This window comes from Sesamum indicum, linkage group LG3, assembly GCF_026168435.1.
Source record: "Sesamum indicum cultivar Baizhima isolate 11 linkage group LG3, ASM2616843v1, whole genome shotgun sequence".
In the NCBI taxonomy this organism is placed as follows: Eukaryota; Viridiplantae; Streptophyta; class Magnoliopsida; order Lamiales; family Pedaliaceae; genus Sesamum; species Sesamum indicum.
This window is the reverse complement of record NC_142659.1, coordinates 25848754-25871410: the sequence shown is the minus strand read 5'-3', so window position 1 is coordinate 25871410 and position 22657 is coordinate 25848754. Positions and strand designations below refer to the sequence as shown.

General features: G+C 33.9%; 1 protein-coding gene across 2 annotated transcripts; it reads left to right on the top strand.

Moving 5' to 3' along the window:
• The first annotated feature begins 2552 nt into the window (after positions 1–2552).
• LOC105158790 (5'-3' exonuclease family protein) lies at positions 2553–20780 on the top strand. 2 transcript variants are annotated; one of them, XM_011075660.3, is made up of 16 exons: positions 2553–2784; positions 3408–3644; positions 3725–3956; positions 4469–4548; positions 5324–5362; positions 7000–7018; positions 9009–9062; positions 10949–11076; positions 11164–11232; positions 13561–13646; positions 15276–15385; positions 16275–16325; positions 17725–17783; positions 18890–18934; positions 19017–19091; positions 20051–20780. In XM_011075660.3, the coding sequence occupies exons 2-16, from the start codon at positions 3486–3488 to the stop codon at positions 20168–20170; spliced, it is 1326 nt and encodes a 441-aa protein (XP_011073962.1). In that variant the 5' UTR covers positions 2553–2784; positions 3408–3485; the 3' UTR covers positions 20171–20780. The 2 variants fall into 2 exon arrangements, with proteins under 2 accessions (XP_011073962.1, XP_011073963.1); XM_011075661.3 differs by lacking the exon at positions 9009–9062.
• The last annotated feature ends 1877 nt before the right edge of the window (positions 20781–22657 follow it).

The following is a 22657-nucleotide window of genomic DNA, read 5'->3' as shown; positions in this document are numbered from 1 at the left end:
GGACTGAAGGAAAAGAAATTAAAAGGTATAGAGATAATAACTAGGGAAAATAATTAAAAAAAATAAATATAAATCAATTTTTTATATAACTAATGGTTATAATAATATTGTTTCTGTGCGCATATAATAAATAATTTTTTATAATTTAAAATATATAAATAAATAAATAAAATTAATTTAAAGATATTATAAACACAAAAATAAATTGGTGCCGCAATCATTGTGGCACGTCATACATATATGTATATATAATGACTAATTTTTTACGTTTTAAAGTATATTATAAATAAGAGGTAAAATATATAAATCAGTATATTACATTGATAAAAATAAAGAAAGAAAAAAATAATTTATCAATGTAAATTTTAAAAATTAAATAAGTTAATTATTTTTTATTATACAAAAAATTAGTACGACAATATCATTAACTGCCGTTTGTGATTATGTAGGAGTTTTTCTTTTTATATTAGTATAGATAGACATAGATAAATATTAAAAAATAAGAAGAAAAAAAAAACTAATTTATTAGTTAATGTGTAATTTAAAATGTAAATAAGTTAGTTACTTTATTAGTCGAAGGACAATTTTTACTTTTCAAAAAATTAGTGTGACGATGACCACTTCTAACATTCCATGCATTGTACCAATGAAGAGAGAGTGCCCATTAATAAACTTGGTGTGTTGGGTATTTCCTTGCAATTTGCATAGCTTCATCCCATATTGTATCGATGAAAACTTAGTCATAAATAGCCGTCCAAATTTTGGTGTACAGGAACTTGTGCTTGCTCGTATGAGAAGGCGAATGCAGAAACTACTGAAGATGCAAGTGGGGGGAGTGATGCTAAAATTATTCGATGTGTTGGGATTTACATTTTGGCCCATTTTCGAGATGGGCTAAAATAATAGCAATGTTTGGTTTTGGTTTTTATATCTTGATTGAGTGGAAAAACATAAATTGACCTATTAAACTATTTTTTTTTTTAACTTTATACGCCCATAGCCCATAAAACATAAATCTATTTTTTAAAAAACGTAAAATTGCAGCTCCTCTCTACTTGAACCTTCTCTCCCCACCCATTCCTCCGTCGATCTGAACTGATCACAGCCTTATCGCGCCATCACCCACGTCGGACTCCCACCACAGCGTACTTGAACTTCACCGACAGCACAGCTCAGCGCCGCCATCACCCGCGTCCTCCCACCACGACGGTGTTAGGATGAACTTGCCCATACTCTGTTGGACTCTGCCACCCTCGCCATTCACATCAAAGGTGTACCGCCAGCTATTGGAATCTATATTTCACGTGCCTCCTAGTCCCCATTCCACACATCGCGTCAATCAAGCGAAAAGACGGTTTTGAGTCTGTAAAGTTTATCGAAATTTTATTGTTCTTTTAATTTAATGGCACGCTTTCTTTTATTCACAATTTTATTTTTGAATTTTCTGAAGATTTGAGAGTTGGGTTTGGATGTAGTATATTGAAAAGTATGTACGGGTCAACAGTAGTGGCGTTCAGTAAATTATTGTCTGCAATGGTTCCTGATTTATCTGTTCTTTCACACGGTGCACAATGATTTTTTCATTAAATTGTTGTCCGGTTTTCACTTTTTCCTAAGGTTCCTGTTAAGTCACACGTTGCACAGTTGAAAATAATCCATACCAAACCACTAGGAGCAAAGTGACTGTCCAAAAACTAGCTGCTACAATCGTCCAAAACTTCTCAAAAGTGTATAAAAGTATAATTTATAATTTAAAAGAATATTTACCACATTCACTATAAAAATTAAATGAAAATTTAACAGATGTTAATATAATGGGCTTGTTGTTAGACGAATATTAAAATATGGGGAGAATTTATAATTTTTTGAATAATAAAAAAATATTGGTAATTTATATTATTATGAAGAAAATAGCTCATATAAATACAAAGTGGTAGTTCTCATACCACTTACACCAAAATATTGTTCGACCAAAATACCCACTCTCTTTCAACCATTGCTTTCCAACTCTCTCTTCTTCCTAACTCTTCAATCCACGTTGCAGTTGCAGACTCTTCTCTTGCCTCACTCTTCGGAATCTCTCTTCAACAATCTTCGGCTCTTCAAACTCTCAATGGACTTTCTTCCTCCTACTCTTCAATGTGTCTTGAACTCACATTCCTAAGAGACAAAGATCATGCAATCTATTTTATTTGTTATTTTCAAAAAGAAATATTCATATAAGGTGTATATATTATATGAAATATGTGGATATCTTTTAACTCAATCTTAAATTCCAGTTAGTACATACACGTTATGTTTATAAACTTTTCAAATTAGTAATTAAATTATGATAGAAATTAAATGCAATATGATTTTATAATTTTTTTTAATAAAAGCATTTGAGTAAATTACACAACACCCCTTTGTGTGTTGGTGAAATAGTTCATGTAAAATCTTGTAAGATGAATAAGTAGTTAAGCTATAAGAAACTAAGGTAAAAACCAATAATTTATCTCCAGCAGGGACAAATTTAAATAAAAAATATAAGTATATCAAATACATAGTTTTGGAAAAATTGTTGAAAACCGAAAGAAGACATTTTGAGTGTTAATAATTGTGATAGACTGGTTTGCTCTCTAATTGAACTGATATGCCGGAGCCCATGTATTTAATCGACAGGCCCGTGTAAAACTTTTGAGAAGACGAACTAAATAGGAAGAAGAAGAAAGAATAGGATGAGAGAAGAAGATATGGCGCTGTGTTCCGACCGAGCTGATTGAGCCTACGAGGGTTTGGCAGTCGGTATGTGCTATTTTAGCTCACCCGCAATTATGGTTTCTTCACCAAGTGCAATTAACTGGAAAGAACAAGACATGAAGAACTAGATAGAAATTAAGTTTATGGTACAATGTTGCGATGAGAAACTAGGCATATTCGTATGGCTGGAGATTGTAGGAGCAATGTGTTACTACACACACACACACACACACTCTCTGGGGGTGGGGTGCTCGCTACTTCCAGCCCCCTTACTAGCTTAACTGGCACATAATGGCTGAATTAACTGTCTTTTAAGAGATTTTTGTTGTTTATCCTTGATGTTTTACGTGTATGAAAATAATAATTCGAATGTTAATTTGTGGTTTCTGTTTAGTGTAAAAAATAATCGATTCTTCAAAGATTTATGGATAAATGCCCGGAAGAAAACAAGGAATCCTTTTCTGTAAATTTGTGACATGAGCAGGAGTGAGTTCCAACACTCGCCTTACTTATTCACTTTCAGCATCTTAACTGTTTTCTTAATTTTTTTTTTTTTCTAAATCTTGTCATCCTCCATGTGCTGTTTTGTTTTAGTTGTATGTTTTTCCATGCCATCTTCTTTCTCTTGATGAGTCTCAATTTTGAGGTTCATCCGATTTTGACTGCAGTTTGATGCTCAATAACCACTACTCATTTGGTGGAAGATCGAGACCTTCAATTTCAGGACAAAAACTTGTCATATTTTCATGGCTTGCTATCATATTCCCTGCCGAAAAATTCACGGCTTTTGGGGGATGCTTTATTTTTGTGGGGAGAATCTTTCAGTAAATAATAGAGTATGTCCCAAGTCGATGACTCCCAGATACTCAAGTATGACATACTCTTCATCCTACCCATTGAAAAAGGTAGATGTCTCATCAGTATTGACCATAGCACAACTATCCATGCAGCATTTATTTATTCTCTTTTAACTTTTTCCCATCAGGATTTCCGCAGAGGATGTTGTAGTTTGAATTCTGGATTGTGTAAGGTTGTCCGCCATATTTCTTCTAGTGGTATCAGCACATCTTCTCAAAATGCACAAACAGTTAGCCAAAGCACACTTTTTGATTCCGCCATACATGAAGAGGGATCAGCCACCAGCAGTCCGTCAAATGGCAGAGTAATGCTTATTGATGGCACTTCAATCATATATAGAGCATATTACAAGCTTCTTGGTGTGTACCATCAGTTTGTATCCTTTTAATTCATGTGTTCTTATGAAATGGTTTTCGTGTGATGCTGCTCACATCATGTTTACTTTTTACTGATCTTGGGTAATGGTTGCCGTATGAATATAATGTTTAGCAAGAGAGAGAAAGTGAAGTGAAAGAGATGAGATTAGCAGATGAAGAGGTTGGAATCCAATCTAGTGTGATAAGCTTCAAGATAACTTGTATTTGATTTGTTACGACCAAGCAAACTTATTTACCTCAGTACAATATAAGTTGTATTGGTGAGTAACTGGGCAAATACCAGCAGAATATTTTTGCTGGTGGACATGGTTGTTATAAGTGGGCTCGTATGCCTTCTTCTACTGGCGAAATTATTGTAGTATCTCTGGCTGCCAGAGTGCTACTTGTTCAATTTAAGGCTTAGCTGATTTTGTTAGTTGGTCTTATCTGTTCGTCATCCCCTGGATAACATATACTTCTGCAAAAGCTGATCAATTTTCCTGGTCTATTGATAGCAAAATTGCACCATGGTCATCTTTCACATGCTGATGGCAATGGAGATTGGGTCCTAACCATTTTTAGTGCATTATCTCTGGTAAGTCATTCTTTCTCCTCCACATTGTCATATGTCTTAAGTTTTGCCTCTCTTTTCTTCATTGAATAATTTATTGTGATTGAATTAGGAAATGTGTTAAGGTATACTGATTACATGATCTTTAGAGTCATTTCAAGGGCCTCACTCCTCTAAAGTCTGATGTTATATGAGTTTGCCTTCCAACAAGAAAAACTCAATGCCAAATTCATGAGTGGAAAGGACTCAAACTGTTCCCTGATTTTTTTTTCCTGGTATATTTTCTTCGGATGAAAATTGTTGCAGGAAAAGGAAAAATGTCAAAACCCGTCAAAGAATGTTAAAGGTGTAGAGAATGAGTTCTCCAACTGTATTATTCTTAGCAAGGCAATTGAAATGCATCATTTGCATGTGAACACTTCCTTCTGACTGACAAAATGCATGCCGAGTATTATTTGTAGTTCATTCATACTACTTTTCCTATTTGGAATGGAATTCTGATGTCTGACATGTTACTGAGCTAAAAACTTATCTTGGATGGGTAGCATGGATCTCTGTGTTCTGCTAAACACTGTCTGAAGCTTTGTGTTCCAAAGAAGCTGAAATGGATTAGCTTGATGGTGCAATCTAATCTAAACTCTGTATCTAAGATGGTTTTCATAGACAACCAGTTCTTATATTCTTCCATGTTTAAAGATCAGAGATCTGTTTCTTTGGCATATTGCTCATTCACCTTCTGTAATTTTTTCAATCTAGGAGATTGTACTGTTCTGAAAGCTAGTTCACTTCCTTGTTGCAGATAATTGATGTCTTGGAATTCATCCCGTCACATGTAGCGGTATGCCTTGTTTCTTCCCTTGTATTGTGCAGTTCCTATTGTAGATAGATCAATCACTTTTCACCATTTTACTATTTTGTTAATTGTTAATTTTCAGTGATATGGTTTTAGTTTTAAGATTTATATATTTTCAGTTGGGCCAGTTGTTTGCATTTTGTCTAATTCATTGTGATTCTTGATGTACATAAAAGACTGGTGGCTGGTCTACTTTGTTGAAATGATAAAATATTTCTACCTTTCATTCCCCCTAATTAACACAAAATATGACCCATGTTTTACTCTGTAGACTGTATATTGTATTTCGCTTGCCCTTTGGATGAGCAAATGACTTACACCCACAACAAGATGAAAGAAAAAGGCAAAAAATGACAAAGTGACAGAAGAAAAACTACTAAACAAGAATCTCCAACATCAAATGCAAACAAGTAATAGGATGAAATTCAAGAGAGTGTAGGCAGAGATAAACTACAACAGCGACTTCTAACTTTAGGAGCTACCAAGTTTGTTCCCAATCCTTGCGAAGAATATTTCATCTTCCTCATAGACTAGGTTCTGCTCCTATATTTCCTTGTTGGAACCTTTCTATCTTCTCTTGAAAGTGAGGCACATTGAGGGAGTGTTTGCAAAAATGTCTGCTATTAAAAAAGTGATTTCCGTATAGAAAGTTGAAAGTTGTAGTAGAATAAAAAATGGTGGGTGGTGTTTGTAAAAAAAATGGAAAGCAAATAAAAACTAAACTATAAACTACATAATGTTTGGGCAAAAAATTCTTTTAAAACAAGTTCAACGACTAAAGACTATTTTATTCCTGTGTGTTGAAAAGAAGCTATTTTGCTTAATATTTGCCTTGCTATTTACTAATGTAATTATTTTTCTAATTAACTAATATAACTGTTCATTGATACACAATAAGTAAACTTGAATCATTGCAACTATATATATATATATATATTTTCATTAATTAATCATAGCAACTGAGTTTATAATTTTCTATTATATAGGACTAATATTAGATAATGTAGTAAAAATAAAATAAAGAAATTTTAAAATACTAAATATGTGAAAGTGCAATTTTTAATAGTGTTAAATCATCCAAAATATTTGCAAACTCCAATATCAACTTTAAATATGCAAATTTTGCTAAACAAAAGCCAAAACATCTAAATCACCCCCCAAGGCTTCTAACTTTTGGCTCGATAGTGTTTCTGTTAACATTCCAAACACCTCAAAATTGCTTTTTTGAAGCCAAAAACTGAAAAGCACTTTTCCGAAGCTCTCTTAAACACTCTCTTGAGAAGTGCTGTATCTGAAAATAATGGTTAAAGGAAACTTTCTTAAATTACTAGAACAGATGTTTCTATGATTTTGTTTAATGATTTTATGGACTATAAATTCGCATTACAAACCATCATTATTCAATTAAGAATGTTGTTTTTACTATGATGAGAAATATACTTATTTTTTTTCTGTTCCTCTCTTGTAAATCTCAAATTTCAAGGTCCTTGGGCCATCTGATTTCTCTGCTGTTTCCCTGCCACATGTGTGCCTTTATGCACTAATGTATTGCTATTTCTCTATCTACTCTAATTTATTTCTTTTTTCCTATGTGTTTTGCTTTTTATCCCATTCCTACACAGGTGGTTTTTGACCATGATGGTAAGTATCTTTTGATTGTGTTTGTTCTCTCTACTTCATTTCTTTCTTTATTTCTCTCCTTATTTTATTTTATCTTTCTTAACGCTTATCATTACTCCATGCTTGATAGTATTTTATGGTGCTACATGAGTAGTTAGTGTACGGGCAAATGTAATTTGAAAACTTCTAGCATGTTAACATTGATGACAAATCCAAGTTACTCCAATGCTTATTTTTCTGGATCTAGGATCCGTATAATTGGGCAAGCCCGACACTGTATGGACTAGTGTTGGGGTTGGATTGCGCTGTCCCACCTCTTGAGGTGGTGTTGGGCCAGATTGGAAATTACATACATACCTTCAACCATGCCTGATATGAAAGCTTGGAATAGAGGGCTACCAAGTGGGATAATTAAAAAAGAAAATGAAAGAAACAACCACTAGAGAGCATTATAGGTGTTGGCTCATATCAAACATATTAGATAATCACACTTTCTAATCCCATTTTTAATACATGAGGTGAATAAGAAACACATCTTATTAAATAATCCTTTCACACCTTTAATCCCACTTAATCCTATCATCCAATTATCCCATCCCAAAAAGTAAACAAGCCCCCAGTGAATATTGTCATCCGCTCTGCCTTTTGTCAGTTACCAAGGTATTGATGTTATTTTAGCTTTAGTTCAGGACCTTGACTAAATGTCTAGAGTGCTGTTCTTTTACATTTTTAACGGGTTATAGGTCGAATTTATTTAATTAAGGACCTCCGAGAGGAAGTGGCAGCGTCATTTGCCTCGACATTGGTTGCATAAGTACTCATATATTGTTGATCTCATCTTGATCTCCCATCACCCGCTGTGCAGAAGGGCTGAAGGTGATGGTTGAAACTTATGATATATAGACTTGCTATGCATCTATGTAATGGTTTAAACATCATAAGTACATTCCAACGGAATTACAATCAGTACGTTGAAAAAGATTCAACTGTCATACTGGTAAATCAAAACTGGCAATACTATGATACTTGTATTTTTGCTGATACTGGCACTTGGGGAGATCAAGTTGGCTACGTGATGCTGTCACTGCAGTCTTTCTCCTTCACCTATTTGATTTAATTTGGATGACTAATTTAACTATATAGATGATATCTTATGCAGTATATTTAGCTTGATTTGGTTTGATTGGACTGGGCTGCCCATCGTGTCTAATCATTGTACTGCATTTGGCTTTCTAATTGTTGGTATATTTCACGTCAGCGTGGACTTTTCAGGAGCAGCAATCCTGAATTTGTCCTCAGATGTGATCGAAAAAGTTAGAACTTAGATGGTATAAGTAAGTTTGGCTGAGAAGTTGAAATATATAGGCTTCTCTGGTTCCATTTTAAAGTTTTTCTTTATCTTTGGGGGAGAGAAAGAGACAAGTCGAGGTATATGGGTGCTTTTTAATGTTTTTGATATGTTTGGTTTTAGTATAAAGCAAATAAAGATACATTAAAACATGCTGATGTTTTATAGAGATATAGGCAAATGATCAGAATGTTGACTATTTTTCAGATAATAAAAAAATGAAAGCAAACAAAGCAATAGACCTTTTCCTTGTACTGTTGCTTTGTGGCTGATGTTGGAGATCCATCAAACTAGTAATTAGTTTGTCATATTATTTCGCTTAATGTTTATTGCAGACTCTGGTTAAAATGGGTGCACTTGTTGGTTTTTATGATTGAGTTGTGAAGGAAAATCAGGAAAGCACAAGATATACTTTGCTATTATGTACATCCGAAAATTTACTCATTCTAATTGTAGTAGGGAGGGCTTAAAAAGTCTAGAATAAAAACTTTGAGGTACAAATTCTGTATGAAATTTCTGTACTCATTAAAGCCTGGTTACCTAAAACTGCAATGAAGTGTAGTATACTCCTAGAGTGTTCCAGAAAGCTCTTTACAGTAGATGAGTGTGGCTATGAGTCAATTGCTTAAAGAATATTTTGATACAACAAATTTTTCTTTACAGGGGTCCCGTATGGTCATGCTTCTCTTTCGTCCAAACAAAGTTTTGTTGCAAAAGGTATGCCATTTGATGTTTCAATTCTTCGCATGATGCATGTACTGTTAGCTTCGAATGGAGGGTCAACATCCAATGTTCTAGATCAATGACTAATGCTTGAACTCTCCTGATGATTTAATAGCTAAGTAATGTCTGAAAGAGTTCCATACTTAACCCTAAATTTTGAGGATAATGCAGTCAAACCAGGGTATTATGTGTGGTCAACTGTTGCCAAATATTATCTTTGTGTAAATACAGAATACGCGTAATGTGAGACCGCGTGGATCGTGAAGGGGGGGTCAATCTTTCTTGAGTATCTTATGGCCGATTCTACTGTGTGCTTCCTGATTAAAAAGTTGCAGGCTTTTACCTGTGTGGTGGAGTGGGTCAGATTTGCATTGTCCTTTTATGTTCACTAAGCTTTATGCCCTATTAAAGGTGATAAATAAGATCATTCACTAAGCTTTATGCCTCTAGTAAGGTGATGAATAACATCCTGAAACAATTATTCCATTTGAAGGATAAACATAAAAACTATATATTGTGGTACTGAAGCTTCCTCCGAGTTGATGTGATGTAGCGTAGGTTTTTCTTGTAAGGCAAAAGTGCCATTTTTTATATAGTAGCTGCAGTATGTTTTCTATTCTCGAGTCTTGCATCTTATGTCTATGCTGGCTGTGCAGAGGATGGTAGTGGACTTGAACAATGACTTCATTCCATAACTTTTTCATGGGATGTCTGATGTTAACTCACCCGCTACCTAAAGCTCTTATTTGCTTTTTGGATGTCCACTAATGATCTCCCATCCTAAAATGGCATTTTAGTTCCTGAGTAGCCTTCTTTTGAAGCAATGATGTAATTGCGCTAGTTTCCAGATGGCTACTTTTGAAGGCAATGTTTTAGAGTAGTGATACACAAATAGCATACCTTTTCAATTCTCTCTAGACCTCCTTACCTATTCAAACCTTCAATTCTTGGCAGAGGGAGTAATTTGAGGCCCTATCATTTTGTTGTTTTGAACAGGGGATCTGTTCCTGATGTAGGACTTGACTGTCAATTATTTCCATTTCTGAAGAAAAAAAGTGGATATAAATTGGGGGAACTTGATGCTTTTGTCCAGTTTTCTGCGAATAATAGAATTAGAGTTGCACAACTTGACCAATAAATTGTGGTCGGTTAGATTCAAATCCACTTTTAGGAAGGGGGAAGTGGTTATGATGTAAAGAATTTAGTAACTAGAGAAACATAAGATATTCAGCTAAAAGGTAGAAAAAGGAAGAAAAAGAAGAGAAAATGCTTTACCCTCATGGGGAATTGGGATAAAGCAAATCAATGCAAGCATAAGAAGTTTACAAATATATATCTGGAACTTGTGGATTTCTCTTGATAGGAACATGACTCAGACACTAAGAAACTAGTGATCAATTATAGCTGAAGAAGAAGAAGAGAAAATGCTTTTTCCTCGTGGGGAATTGGGATAAAGCAAATTAATGCAAGCATAGGAAGTTTACAAATGTATATCTGGAGCTTGTGGATTTCTCTTGATAGGAACATGACTCAAGACACTAAGAAACTTAGTGATCAATTATAGCTGATGTTTGCCTCAGTTCTACCCCTGCCTGACAGAAAGAACATGGTAATGAAGGCAAGAGTCAGAGGAAGAGAACAATTTCATTCATAAGAACTCCAATAAATGAGTAATTAAATGACTGAAGTTCTCATGGCACGGTGACACTTCTGTTTAGTTTCACACTTAATTCAATTCCTTTTTATCCATCATTGAATTGGTGGATGAATCTATCTTGCAATTGATTGTCCTGAAGTTGTTTTTCTCCTTCGCCTGTATATATGGAGACCCTAAGGGCTAACAAATTTGATCAATAAATGATTGGTCAAATTTCTTGTAGGCTTGAATTTTAGGCACACCTTATACCCCTCCTACAAAAGTAATCGGCCTCCGACCCCAGATACCATTGTCCAGGGGCTTCAGTACTTGAAAGCATCCATCAAGGCAATGTCCATCAAAGTGATTGAGGTATGAGCTATATCATATTGTCTCATTGTCGTTAACCAAGGTAGCACTAGGAGAAGGATATGATTTATCTGGTTCACTCTTGAGCAGGTCCCTGGTGTTGAAGCGGATGATGTTATTGGGACCCTGGCTGTTAGAAGTGTCAATGCGGGGTACAAGGTATTTTCACTACTTTGGTTGGATGATGTAATGATCATCCAAAGCAAACATTTGATCATGAGCTTTGTTATCGTGAAAAATATATTTTGGGGGGGTATTTGGTTAACTTGTTCTAAGTGGTGACAGAACTTTGAGTTTGCATGTCTGGATGGCACTGTTTTTATCTCTGAAGGGGAGTTTCTTTTAGTGATTTTTTCCTGCATACAATTTTCAACATTGGGTTCTTTTATTTTTTGTGTCAAAAGCTTGCTTACAGAGTTAACAAGAGAAGTATTTGAAGATGCTTGACCAATGTGAGAGGGAACACTTCTATGTTGATTCTTTAGTAAATCTATTATGAATGTAGTACAGTTTTTTCTGAGTGTCTGCTGATTTTACGTGAATTGGATGTGAAAAGGTGAATACATCCCCCTAGCTGAATTTGATGGAAGAATGAAATTTATTTTAGGGTAGATTACATTTTGCCATCCGAACTATATCCGTTTTTACACTTTGCCGTAGAAACTTTTTTTTTTTGTGTCAGCTTACCATCTCAACTTTACGAAATTTCTACTTTGCCATATACGATCTTATTTTATTGATTTTTCTGGTGGAAAAACATCACATGTTGTGCATATGTGAAATATACCACATCACATTACTTTTAAATATCACATGTGCACTACATGTGATTTTTTTCGACAAAAAACTTGATTGAAAAAATAGTTATAAATGGCAAAGTGTAGAATTTCGTAATGTGAGATGGTAAGTTGACACCAAAAAAAGTTTAGATGCCAAAGTGTAAAAACGGTCATAGTTCGGATAACAAAATGTAATTAACCTTTTATTTTATTAAGGACACATTCTGCTGGTAAAATTCCTGAGGCTGAGGGAAATTGAGGTATTATTGTGCTAAAGTAAATTAGTCTGTTACTGAAGAATCCTGCTTGTTTTTGAAGGCAATTTTTATTGATTCACCGGCAAAAAGTGAAATTTACTGCCCAATATATGCAAAACATGAGTAGAACCAAGAATTGGACCTCTGTGTAAAACCCCACAATTTATGTCGTTAGGGGTTGAATTTCACTGTGTAAAAACATTGAGAGTGGTCATTTCTTTCAAGTTTTCAACTGCAATGTCACTCTTTGATCTTAGGTCATATTACTCAACTTGTTAGTGTCCTGTAGTCATGATTGTTCAAATGCCTCAGCTGCGCTTGTACCATATATGAGTCAAGAAAGTGGGTTTTTGTGAAATTTACCTTGGGAAAATGTACATGAGACTAATGTGGGTTCTAACGGAAAACATTTTCTCATTAAAATAATTCTAAAACTTGAAAGATAAGCCGGCTTTTATTGTACCCAAACTAGAAATTAAAGGGTCCACCAGATTCCCAGAATATACTTTTTGCTTAATTTACTGTTTTTTAGTTTGAAATGGAGAATGAGACAAACAAAGACCTGAGGAAAATGGAACATCTTAAGCACAATTGATTTTAGATCCAACATGAAAGAGGTACATTACAAGGTTTTGCCCCTTGTCTCTTGGTTGTAACTGCAGTCACTCATCTGTGACTCTTAACTGGATTGGTGATGTTTTTGAATAATTCTAATACATTGCATATTTGCCTCGGGGATAGGGCACAAAAATCCACATAGGAATTGGTTGTTGTTCCATTGCTATTAGTAGATTATTGTAGTTCAAGTTCTTTGGAAATATTTAATCCTTCCATTGAATGTTAGAAGGAATTAAGCTTTATGAATAAGTAGAGGTACTTTCTGAAGGTCTATAACATTAATCGGATTGAATGTAGGAAATTCTCACAGATATTTAAATGAAGCTATAGAATTTTTTTTTAATCCCTGATCCCCAAAATCATGTATTCATGAGGACTTTTTTGATCATAAGCAGTATGTAGACCCCAATAATCAAAACCTCTGATAATGTTAACTTTTTCATTTAAGATATAGCAGCTGATTTAAATGTTTGATCCTGGTTTACTTGAGCTTCTGTTGTAGCCTTTTTCAAGTTTATTTTTGGTTTATTCTCGAGTCTTTACTGATTCTACATGGAGAATTGTGAATTCTGAATTTTTTGTAGTTCGAATTAGCTAGGCTAGGTTTCTTGGTTATTATGAATGATGCAAGGAGTAAGAATTGTGCCTTTCCATAGTGTTATGAAGTGTGGCATCTGATACATTTACAGAGAAGATCTTGTTTTCATGCTGCAAGAACCTTTGCACTTCCTCATTATTTGGATGTTTTCAATGAGTTAGTGATTCTTGCTGTTTTCGTACCCTTTTGTTCTACTTCTCGTTGGCTCATGACTTCTTAAGCTGCATTGGTACAGGTACGAGTTGTCTCCCCAGACAAAGATTTTTTTCAGATTCTATCCCCTTCACTACGTCTGTTGCGGATTGCTCCTCGTGGCGTTGAGTTAGTAACACTCTTGTCTCCAATATCTTTGCTCTTCTTTTTTTGTCCAATGCATGACTGAAAATTTTAAATGCTGTCACACAGTTTGAGTTGTAAAGACTACATGAAAGTTAAGCCATGTCTCAAGTTCTCTACAGAGACTAGCTGGAAGTAGGGACAATTACAACACCCTCCGTTGAGATTTGGTTTAATAACACATAGCTCCCTTCACGTTTAGGAAATTACATCTAGTACCTTATCATTTGTTATTTTCCAACAAACAGACCCAACTCCTAATGATATTAATGGAGTTTGCTGGCATCAGCATATAAATTGAATACAAACCCAATTTTACCCTTGAGTTGGCTAAACAATGTTTGATGATTACGTAAGCCCCCTTAATGTTTGAGCTAAATCCACATACACCCCTCTAAAGTTTTGAAAATTACATATATGTTTACTAATATTTATTGTTATCCTACCAATAATCTTCACATTTTACAATACTATGAGCATCATTATTTTAGTAAAATGATAAGTTTTACATTAATTGTTAGTCTAAATGTATAAAAGTTTCTCTAAAAGTTTGACTATGTTTAAACTCATTTGAAATTTATTTGATTCATACTTATCTTAAAATATTTAATGTTTCTCACTTGTGCTAAAAATCTTGAAATCATATCTCATCAAATTAGTAAGTGTATTCTAAATTACTTCAATCAAAATTATTTTGAATTTAAAAATCCAATTGAGTATATCATTAAGATTTTAAATTGATCCTTTTTTTGAAAAATTAAACTAATGAGTTTGATGATGTCATTACTATAATTATATGAAAACAATTAGTTAGTTTTTTATATCAAATCACCTTTTTGAAATCAACTTGAATTTTCTTAAGTTTGATTTTTTAAATAAGTCAGTAATAAATCGTGGGTAAATTTTTTTTTGCCAAACAAATTAAGTGAATTTTGACTAAGGGGGTTGCATTTAATTGGACCGAACAAACGTAAATGGTACTAAATGTAATTTTCCAAACTATGTTGCCCTCTGTTTGGAAGCAACAGAGGCAGTGGGTGCTGCCTATGTTCCTGAATTTGTGAAACCATCGTTCTTCTTTTTTCAATTTTGCTTAATTTATGATTTTTCTTTAGTTCTAACGGGTTCTTGCTCACCGTTTTGACCGATTTTAACCTGCTTGCCCCGGTTCTTGGGATACTGTTTTTTCCCTGAAACCTAGACTGGACAAAGGACTGGTCCTGTCAAGGCTGAACTGGCCGGTCCGATCCGGATTTAAAAACCATGGCGGGAGTCTGCTGTACATATTCTTTCAAAATTGCTATCTCGTTATTGCAGTATATGTTCTAGAATTTGAACTTGAACTCACACGAGGAGTGTATTTGTCGCCCCAATACTAAAAACCTATTAATTTTGTGACTGAGCCCCTTTTTACTAACTTGAGCATGTTTTTCTGGGGCACTTAATATTTAAAAATACAGGTTTTTAGCACATTTTGTAAATATTTCTTGGTGCAGGAGATATTTGATCTTAACTTATGTTATTTGTTTCAGTTTTCTGATGTAACTTTGATGGTGCTTGCTCTCTCTTTCATGACTTTTTTTTGTTTTTTACGTTTCACTATATTCTTTTTAGGATGTCTTCTTTTGGGATGGAAGATTTTGCTAAGAAATATGGAACCTTGAATCCATCTCAATTTGTTGATGTAATCTCACTTGTTGGTGACAAATCCGATAACATACCAGGTTGGTTGTATTTCCATCACTAAATTTAGTACCACGGAAAAGATATACCGAGCACTCATTGACATGGCCATGTTAATGTACTTATATGGCATCTGATGTTCCCCATGCTTCATGCACTGCACCTGCTTGGAGCACAGAGTCGTAACTGTTTTCTCTCATACTTGTCTTTTGTGAAAGGGTATCCAATGCTTATTTATATTCTGCATGCTGAAGAGGTATATACTAAAGAATAACTTGTACAATCACTTATCAGTTTATGGTTATCTTACAATTCTTATTGCTAAGTTGAAAATAATTGATGTCGATTTTCCTCAATTTTCAGTATAGTTCTGTGTTCTCTTTTGAGCAGCAAAAACTTCCTGTGTAGTGGGTTTCAGCTTGACTTAGTGTATAAAGGGCATGAATGGGAAACTGCGGATACCTTAGAGAAGAAACATTAATTTTCGCAAACTTGTGTCGGGGTTGTTCATGGCTTTGGATAATGCATATTGAGTATATATAGGTTCGACACATTTCAGATATATTTGACTGGGTTTTAGTGAAAGGAAGTTGCAAACTTGAGAGAGCAATAATACCTTCCTACCTTAATCTCCGGAATCTTAATGCTGTTAAAATATTTCTTCCATGCTATTAGTTAACACATTCTCAATGTGGGTTGCATATTTCTAATGATTAAGTTCTTAGATTGAAATAGGGCAAGTAAATGTGGCTACTTATGTGCAAGACTTGCACTTTTGTCAGTCATCTTCAGTTGTGAAAACTGGGAATGCAGTTGCTTTCTTGATTTGTAAATTGTTAAACACTTGGTGCGTCTACTTTGTTCTGAGTTGGTACTTTGCAACTAGAGACTACAAGAACTTGGTCAGCTGATTTACAACCTTTACTGCAGGAGTTGAAGGAATTGGAAATGTCCATGCTGTTCAACTGATTACAAAGTTCGGTACGTTAATATGCAGCCATGCCAAGTTTAATCCTGAATTGAGATTCTACTTGTCATTATCTCATCTGTTGCCAACTTTTGCTTAATTCATGCATTCCTGGATAAAGGATGATTGAAGAATGGGATTGAAGTGCTACTTATGCAGCAACTTTCTTGAACATTTGATGACAAACTTGTCATAATCTGTGAGCATATTCCTCTGTCTTCTCTGAACAAAAGTAAAGATACTGAACATGTCCTCTGGACCTCTGTTCCATCTGAAGTGAACAAAAAACAAAATTGGACTTGAAATAAGTGTATAGTTGTTATTGTGTAGGAATTAGAAGCTCATGAACAAATTATTCTGTACCGCTCGTTCTTTCTACTACTTATCCTACACTTACTCTGGTTGGGCCTTTCATGTTAAGAATGGAGGGAGTGTGAACGTTTCATGTTGAGAATGCAAAGACGTGTGGGCGTAGTGAGAGATAGGGGGAGAGGGAGGGAGGTAGAGAGAATGCCGAAACATAGGCATGGAAGCAAATAACTTCTTTCTTATGGTTAAGCTAAAAACTATCCCCAACTGTGATTCGACTTGAACTGGCATGAAACCTAGGTATAGTTGATAGATATTAATATATATTTTAGCTCAATGCTGATAACTAACCAAAATTAGGATATTATTTGGTCATCTGGAAAGAGAGACCTAAAAATATGCATTGATAAAAAACTGAATTCTTGCTATTAAGCTGAAAACTTTCTTGAACAGGATGATCCATTTGAATTGCTGCGAGATTTAGGTGAGAGTTAATAATTTTTTGTTAAAAATGTTATTTCGTCCTCAAATCCAGTAACTAATAACTCAGTCGCATGATCTGCATTAAGGGTATGCTTCGAGAAGCTCACCACGTTTTCATAGAAGAAGGGAAATTGTGTTAGTCAGTCATGGGCCAAGGAGTAATTAAACGGCTGACCTTCGGAGAACTGTCACAGTTTGGAATACTAAGTATTCCTTGTTCAGATGTGTCCAAAATCTATTGATCTCTAGGTTGGTCTTTCTTATGCTATTGGTTAACTTCTATAATTGAGCGTTCAGTTGTGCCGAGAGTGTAAGGATTTGTTGCTAGTGATGCCAGTGCAGCAAAGTCACCTGGTGATGATAGCTGTTCCCTACAAGAGATGGTTTTATCTACCGTGGTTCTGGTCAAAGTGCCAACCAAACAATGCAACTGAGTTTTAATTTGAACATTTAACTTTTCCCTCATTGTCTGCTATGCTTTTGTTAGAGAATGTGACTTTTGCCTCTCTGTTCTGGTTGTTATGATATGATTTAGTTCTGTTTTCTAAAGCTTTGTAATTCAGTTTTCATGTAATTGACTGCATACTCACCAAGTTGACTTGTCGTTTTCTATATCGACAGGCACGTTGGAAAACTTATTGCAGTGTGTTGAGCAAGTAGATGAGGAGCGAATAAAAAAGGTTGTATTGTTATGGCGACGGCTCCTTATGCTTTAATTTGCACCTTAATTTGTTTGATTACCTTGTATCACTTGACACAAAAACATGATCTTGCCTTGTGTTCCTTGGCATATTTCTATAGTAGGATCAAGAATTAACCACTAAAATTTGATACAATGGCATCAATTTTTGGCTTGAATTTGATCTCTGTTTCACTTGAAGGTTCCTTATGCTTAAATTCGCACCTTAATTTTTTATTGCCTTGTATCACTTCACACAAAAACATGATCTTGCCTTTTGTTCCATGACACGTTCCATCTTAGGATCAAGAATAGAAGCAGTAAATCTGATGTCATTATTGATCTTTGTTTCACTATGGATGATTGACTAGGCCTTGTTCCACATTTATTTTCTTTGCCTAGCAGCTCTAAAGTTTTTGGTCCTATCAGTATTTTTCTGGTTTGTAGATCCTATTGCTTCCCGCTCCTCACCCCATTTGTTTTCTGCTGAAGCTGGGTTATTAGGCTCTGGTTGTCTTATCAATGCGAGAATGGTGTCATAATCAGCAAGATGTGTCTGAATCTATTCAGTCCTATTAACTGTGGAAATTAAGTGCTAAATGAAGTAAATAATGATACAAAATCTGCAATTTGCTCTCTGGTTTTGTGTGCTTTGGATAAAATTGTTATAGTTATGCCATTTGTAAAGTCTGATCTTACATTTTCAAAATACTGAATTTTGTGATATAAAGGCCAAAGTAGATGAGTGAACTTTAGGTAGAAACAATTTGGAGAAACTTGTGATGGTGAATGTAAAAAAATCTGGCAAATCAATTTGTCCCCTGCAGTGCAAATGCGTTCCTCATGTCACCCTGTGGGAGAAAAGGTAGTTCAAGTTGTAGTTAACTCAAGGTTCTCTTTGAGGGAACTGCTTTGCTGTGAATACTCTTTCACTGCCAACATCAGAACAACATCAAATCATATTGAAATATTAACTACTGTGTGCTTCTTTTCTGGTGAAGTCTGCCCTAGCTATGTTCTTGTTGAGTTTGAGTTTGCTATATATATTCTTTTGGATATTTCAATCTCTCTTCTTCTGGGATTTATATGCTGTTTTTGTACTTGCAGGCTTTGATTTCAAACGCTGAGCAGGCTATTCTAAGCAAGAATCTTGTAAGCTTGTGCATGTTTGTTGATCGATCACTTTTAAAGCTGTGATATTTATAAGTTAAGCACCTTGCTTCGTTCAATGCAGGCTATGTTACGTTCCGATCTTCCATTCTACATGGTTCCTTTTACCACCAAAGATCTGGCTTTTACTAAACCAGAGGTTAGTCATACTTCCATCTCTAAAGAACAATTTTAGCCAAGAACCATGACCTGTATGCTCTTGTTTCTGGAGCTATTATTATGATCCGCAAAAAACTGGAGAGTGTCTAAAATTCCTTTCAGATCTCTAGGTGCTGGCTTGGCCTGGTTGCTAGAATACAGGAAATCTCCCTGTTCTTTTGTTATCTTCAGGAAATACATGTGCATTAGTTTTCCTGATATGCAGTTCACATATTTTCTTTTGTTACTGAAAGATTGATAACACAGAGCAACAAAATGACTATCATGAAACCTGAACCCTTAACTCAGTTGATAGCTACTTGAACCACTAATGAAAATCTCCTGGTTGGATGCCAACGTCCTTCAAATTCATACAAAGAAGTAGTGCCAAAGGAGGGGACTTGGGGTTGCTTAGCGTGATAGATATACTGAAGAGTGCTTATTTGGGAGTTGACCTGTTTCACAATAATAATGTGAGATGATAACGATTTGTGCTTGATTTATGTTATGGATAGTTATATTTTGGAATGCCAATGGGTTTGGAGATGGGGAGTTAATGTGGTGATTTAATGTGAGCTGCTAGAATTTTATCACATGACAACTAGGCCATTCTGTGCATTGTTCCGCCCTTAGAAAGGTTTCTCCATGATTTCATGAATTTATGACAATTAGAACTGTGCATGAGTATTTGATCACTAGTTTTTTCCAATATTACGCTCTTATTGCTCCCACAAAAGCCCCACTTTCCTGGCACCCATCTGCTGTCAGATAAAGTATCTAGAGAACACAATGCTAAACATAGATACAAGTTACTCGTGAAAATGTATAGTTATTTTGTTTCACTGAATTTCTTGAGACAATTCAAGTTTATGACAATAGTGTGTACTTTTCTAGCATTAATATAACCGCCCATGTCCATGCACGCTTTTGTAAGTCTTCTTCCTGGATGGTTTAATACAGGACAATGGGGAGAAATTCACGAGTCTCCTGACCGCCATTAGTGCTTATGCGGAAGGTTTTTCTGCTGATTCTATAATTAGAAGGGCCTTTTATTTGTGGAAGAAGCTTGGAAGCCAATGACTCCAATAACTATCTTCATTGACCTTCAGCCTTCTAAAAGCTATCCACCAGATGAAAAGCTCCATCGAATACATAGATTCCCTTCTGACAGCAGAAGATACAGAGTTACACAGCCAATGCTTTACCTCCGATGATGTGAGTTCTGACAGAACTTGGACCAGAATCCACAGCCAATTCAACTGCGGTGCTCATGCAAACTGATCTTTCCAACCATTATTATCATCGGAGGATGCTCTGTTGTAGAAGAATCTTGAAAGCCAACAATTCAGGTATTCGTCAGCTCATTTGAAAGGTGGTCTTGTCCAGATAAAGAGCGCAAGAATTACTGCTTTTGTGTTCATATCTTTCTTCTCCTGTGTTAAATCTCACCTAGTACGTTACTACCGTTGGTGAGCTGCTGTGTAGTTTTTTGATACCAAATGTTTCTTCAGTGTATATCCCTTGCCCTGGTTTTGGCGCCTCAAGAATATAAACGATAGGATATCTGATGCATATGTTAAAAAACTAGAGCCTCATCATGGATCAATTCTTGCTGCATAAATCTTAGGTTGTGTGTGAATTAAGGAATTGGGAGCTAAAAGATTTCAACTTTGAGCAAATTTTCCCATTACATTGTGGAAGTCTTACTATACTCTTTTAAATTTATTTCCTCAAATATGAGTATACTTTATTTTTACAAATTTGGGCATGGATAAATGAAAGTTCCGATTACATTTAAATTAGATTGGAGTCAAATAATTTCTTAATTTTGAATACGGGGCCTGAAATCCAGAGTCTAAGTGGGAAAACTGACACGTTTTGTATTTTGTTTTGTTTTTTTTACTAATAATGGTAAATAAATTATAATAATTTATTTTAATATATTGAAAATACTCGAATTCAATTAATATATGAATATGACTATTGATAATATAAATAAATGGCAACTACTCGGATTTGAAGTCGTATCTTCAAATTTGTTTTTACACAATTTCACAAACATCAGGAGGTATTTGTAATAATTAAGAGGTATTCGTAATTATGATAAATTTTATAATGTTGCTTGTAATTTACCCATAAACTTGATTAGCAAGATAAAATCCAACATATGATTTAGCTTTCCTTTTCTAATAGAACTAAAGGATAGAACATAAGTTCCTGAAGTAGTTTCTCTGTGATAAAAGTATAAATTAATTTTATTCGTCTCTTAATAATATTATAGAAGTAAATAACAATAAAGATGATTGAAATGGTTGAAGGTAGGTTAAATTAAAATCTAAATATAGTAATTGCTGAAATATATTAACATCACAATTGGGCCTCCAGATTTAAAATATAATTGTTTTTATAGAAAGGGTTTATTCAATTTAAATTATTTCTTTTCTTAAATATAACTAACAAATTGGTATATCAATCAATTTAAAAAATATTTAGAAACAAAAAGATATTCACAAAAAATAACATAAGAAAAAAATTATATGATGTGTAGCTTTTATTATGAAAATAAAGAAATTCACCTAAAATAGTGAATAAACATTAAAACGTTAACAATTAAAAGTAAAATTTTAGAATAATTATGTACTATCACATTAGTGATAAACTAAATTCCAATTGTATAATTATATGTTCATATGAAGTAAATTAACAAAATCGGGGAATCAACTTAGTAACAGTAAAATAATAAATAGAATGACATAATTATGTTGAAACTAGAAATAAATGATGATAAATAAATAATACATATATTTTTTTAGGAATAAATTTATAAAAAAAGCTTAAAAAGAAAAGGAATGAGTACTAAGAATAAAATTGATATGTGCAAATACTTATGAAAATTCAACTATTGAGTGAGTCTCTTTCTGATTATTTTTGCATTAGATAAATCTTAAATGTGCATTATTATTTTAGATCTAGTTACTTTTTATATTAATAGCATAAAAGTATTACAATAATAAATATGACATAGAAGATTATGTTGCAACATAATATATTATTGAATAAAAAATAGATTATATTAATGAGATGCATATCAATAAGATTAAGAAGTCAAACTAAAAATGCGAAATTAAAAATGGCAATATAAAGGCAAAAAATAAAAGTTCATGGAATAATATTTATATTTTTTAAAGTTAATAAAGCATGTAAACAATAATTTGGAATACTTAAAAATTGATATTGAAATATTAATTAACTTATTTTATAGGACATGCAATACAAACACTCATACTATAATCAATTAGATTATTTTTTATTAACAATATTAAATAAATAGTTAATTTGAAACCCTTCAATAAATTAAAAGTAAAAGAAAAAAATATAACACACACAAAGATAATATAACAAAATTTTAAAAAATAACAAATAGTCATAATAAAACCTACAAATAAAAATTGATCAATTTTATTACGTTGGAATTTCTTGTAAAAACAATCAAAAACAAGGATTTTTGACTAATTAAATTTGTTTTATAATATTGACATTTGAATAGTATTATTTTTTGTTTCGCAT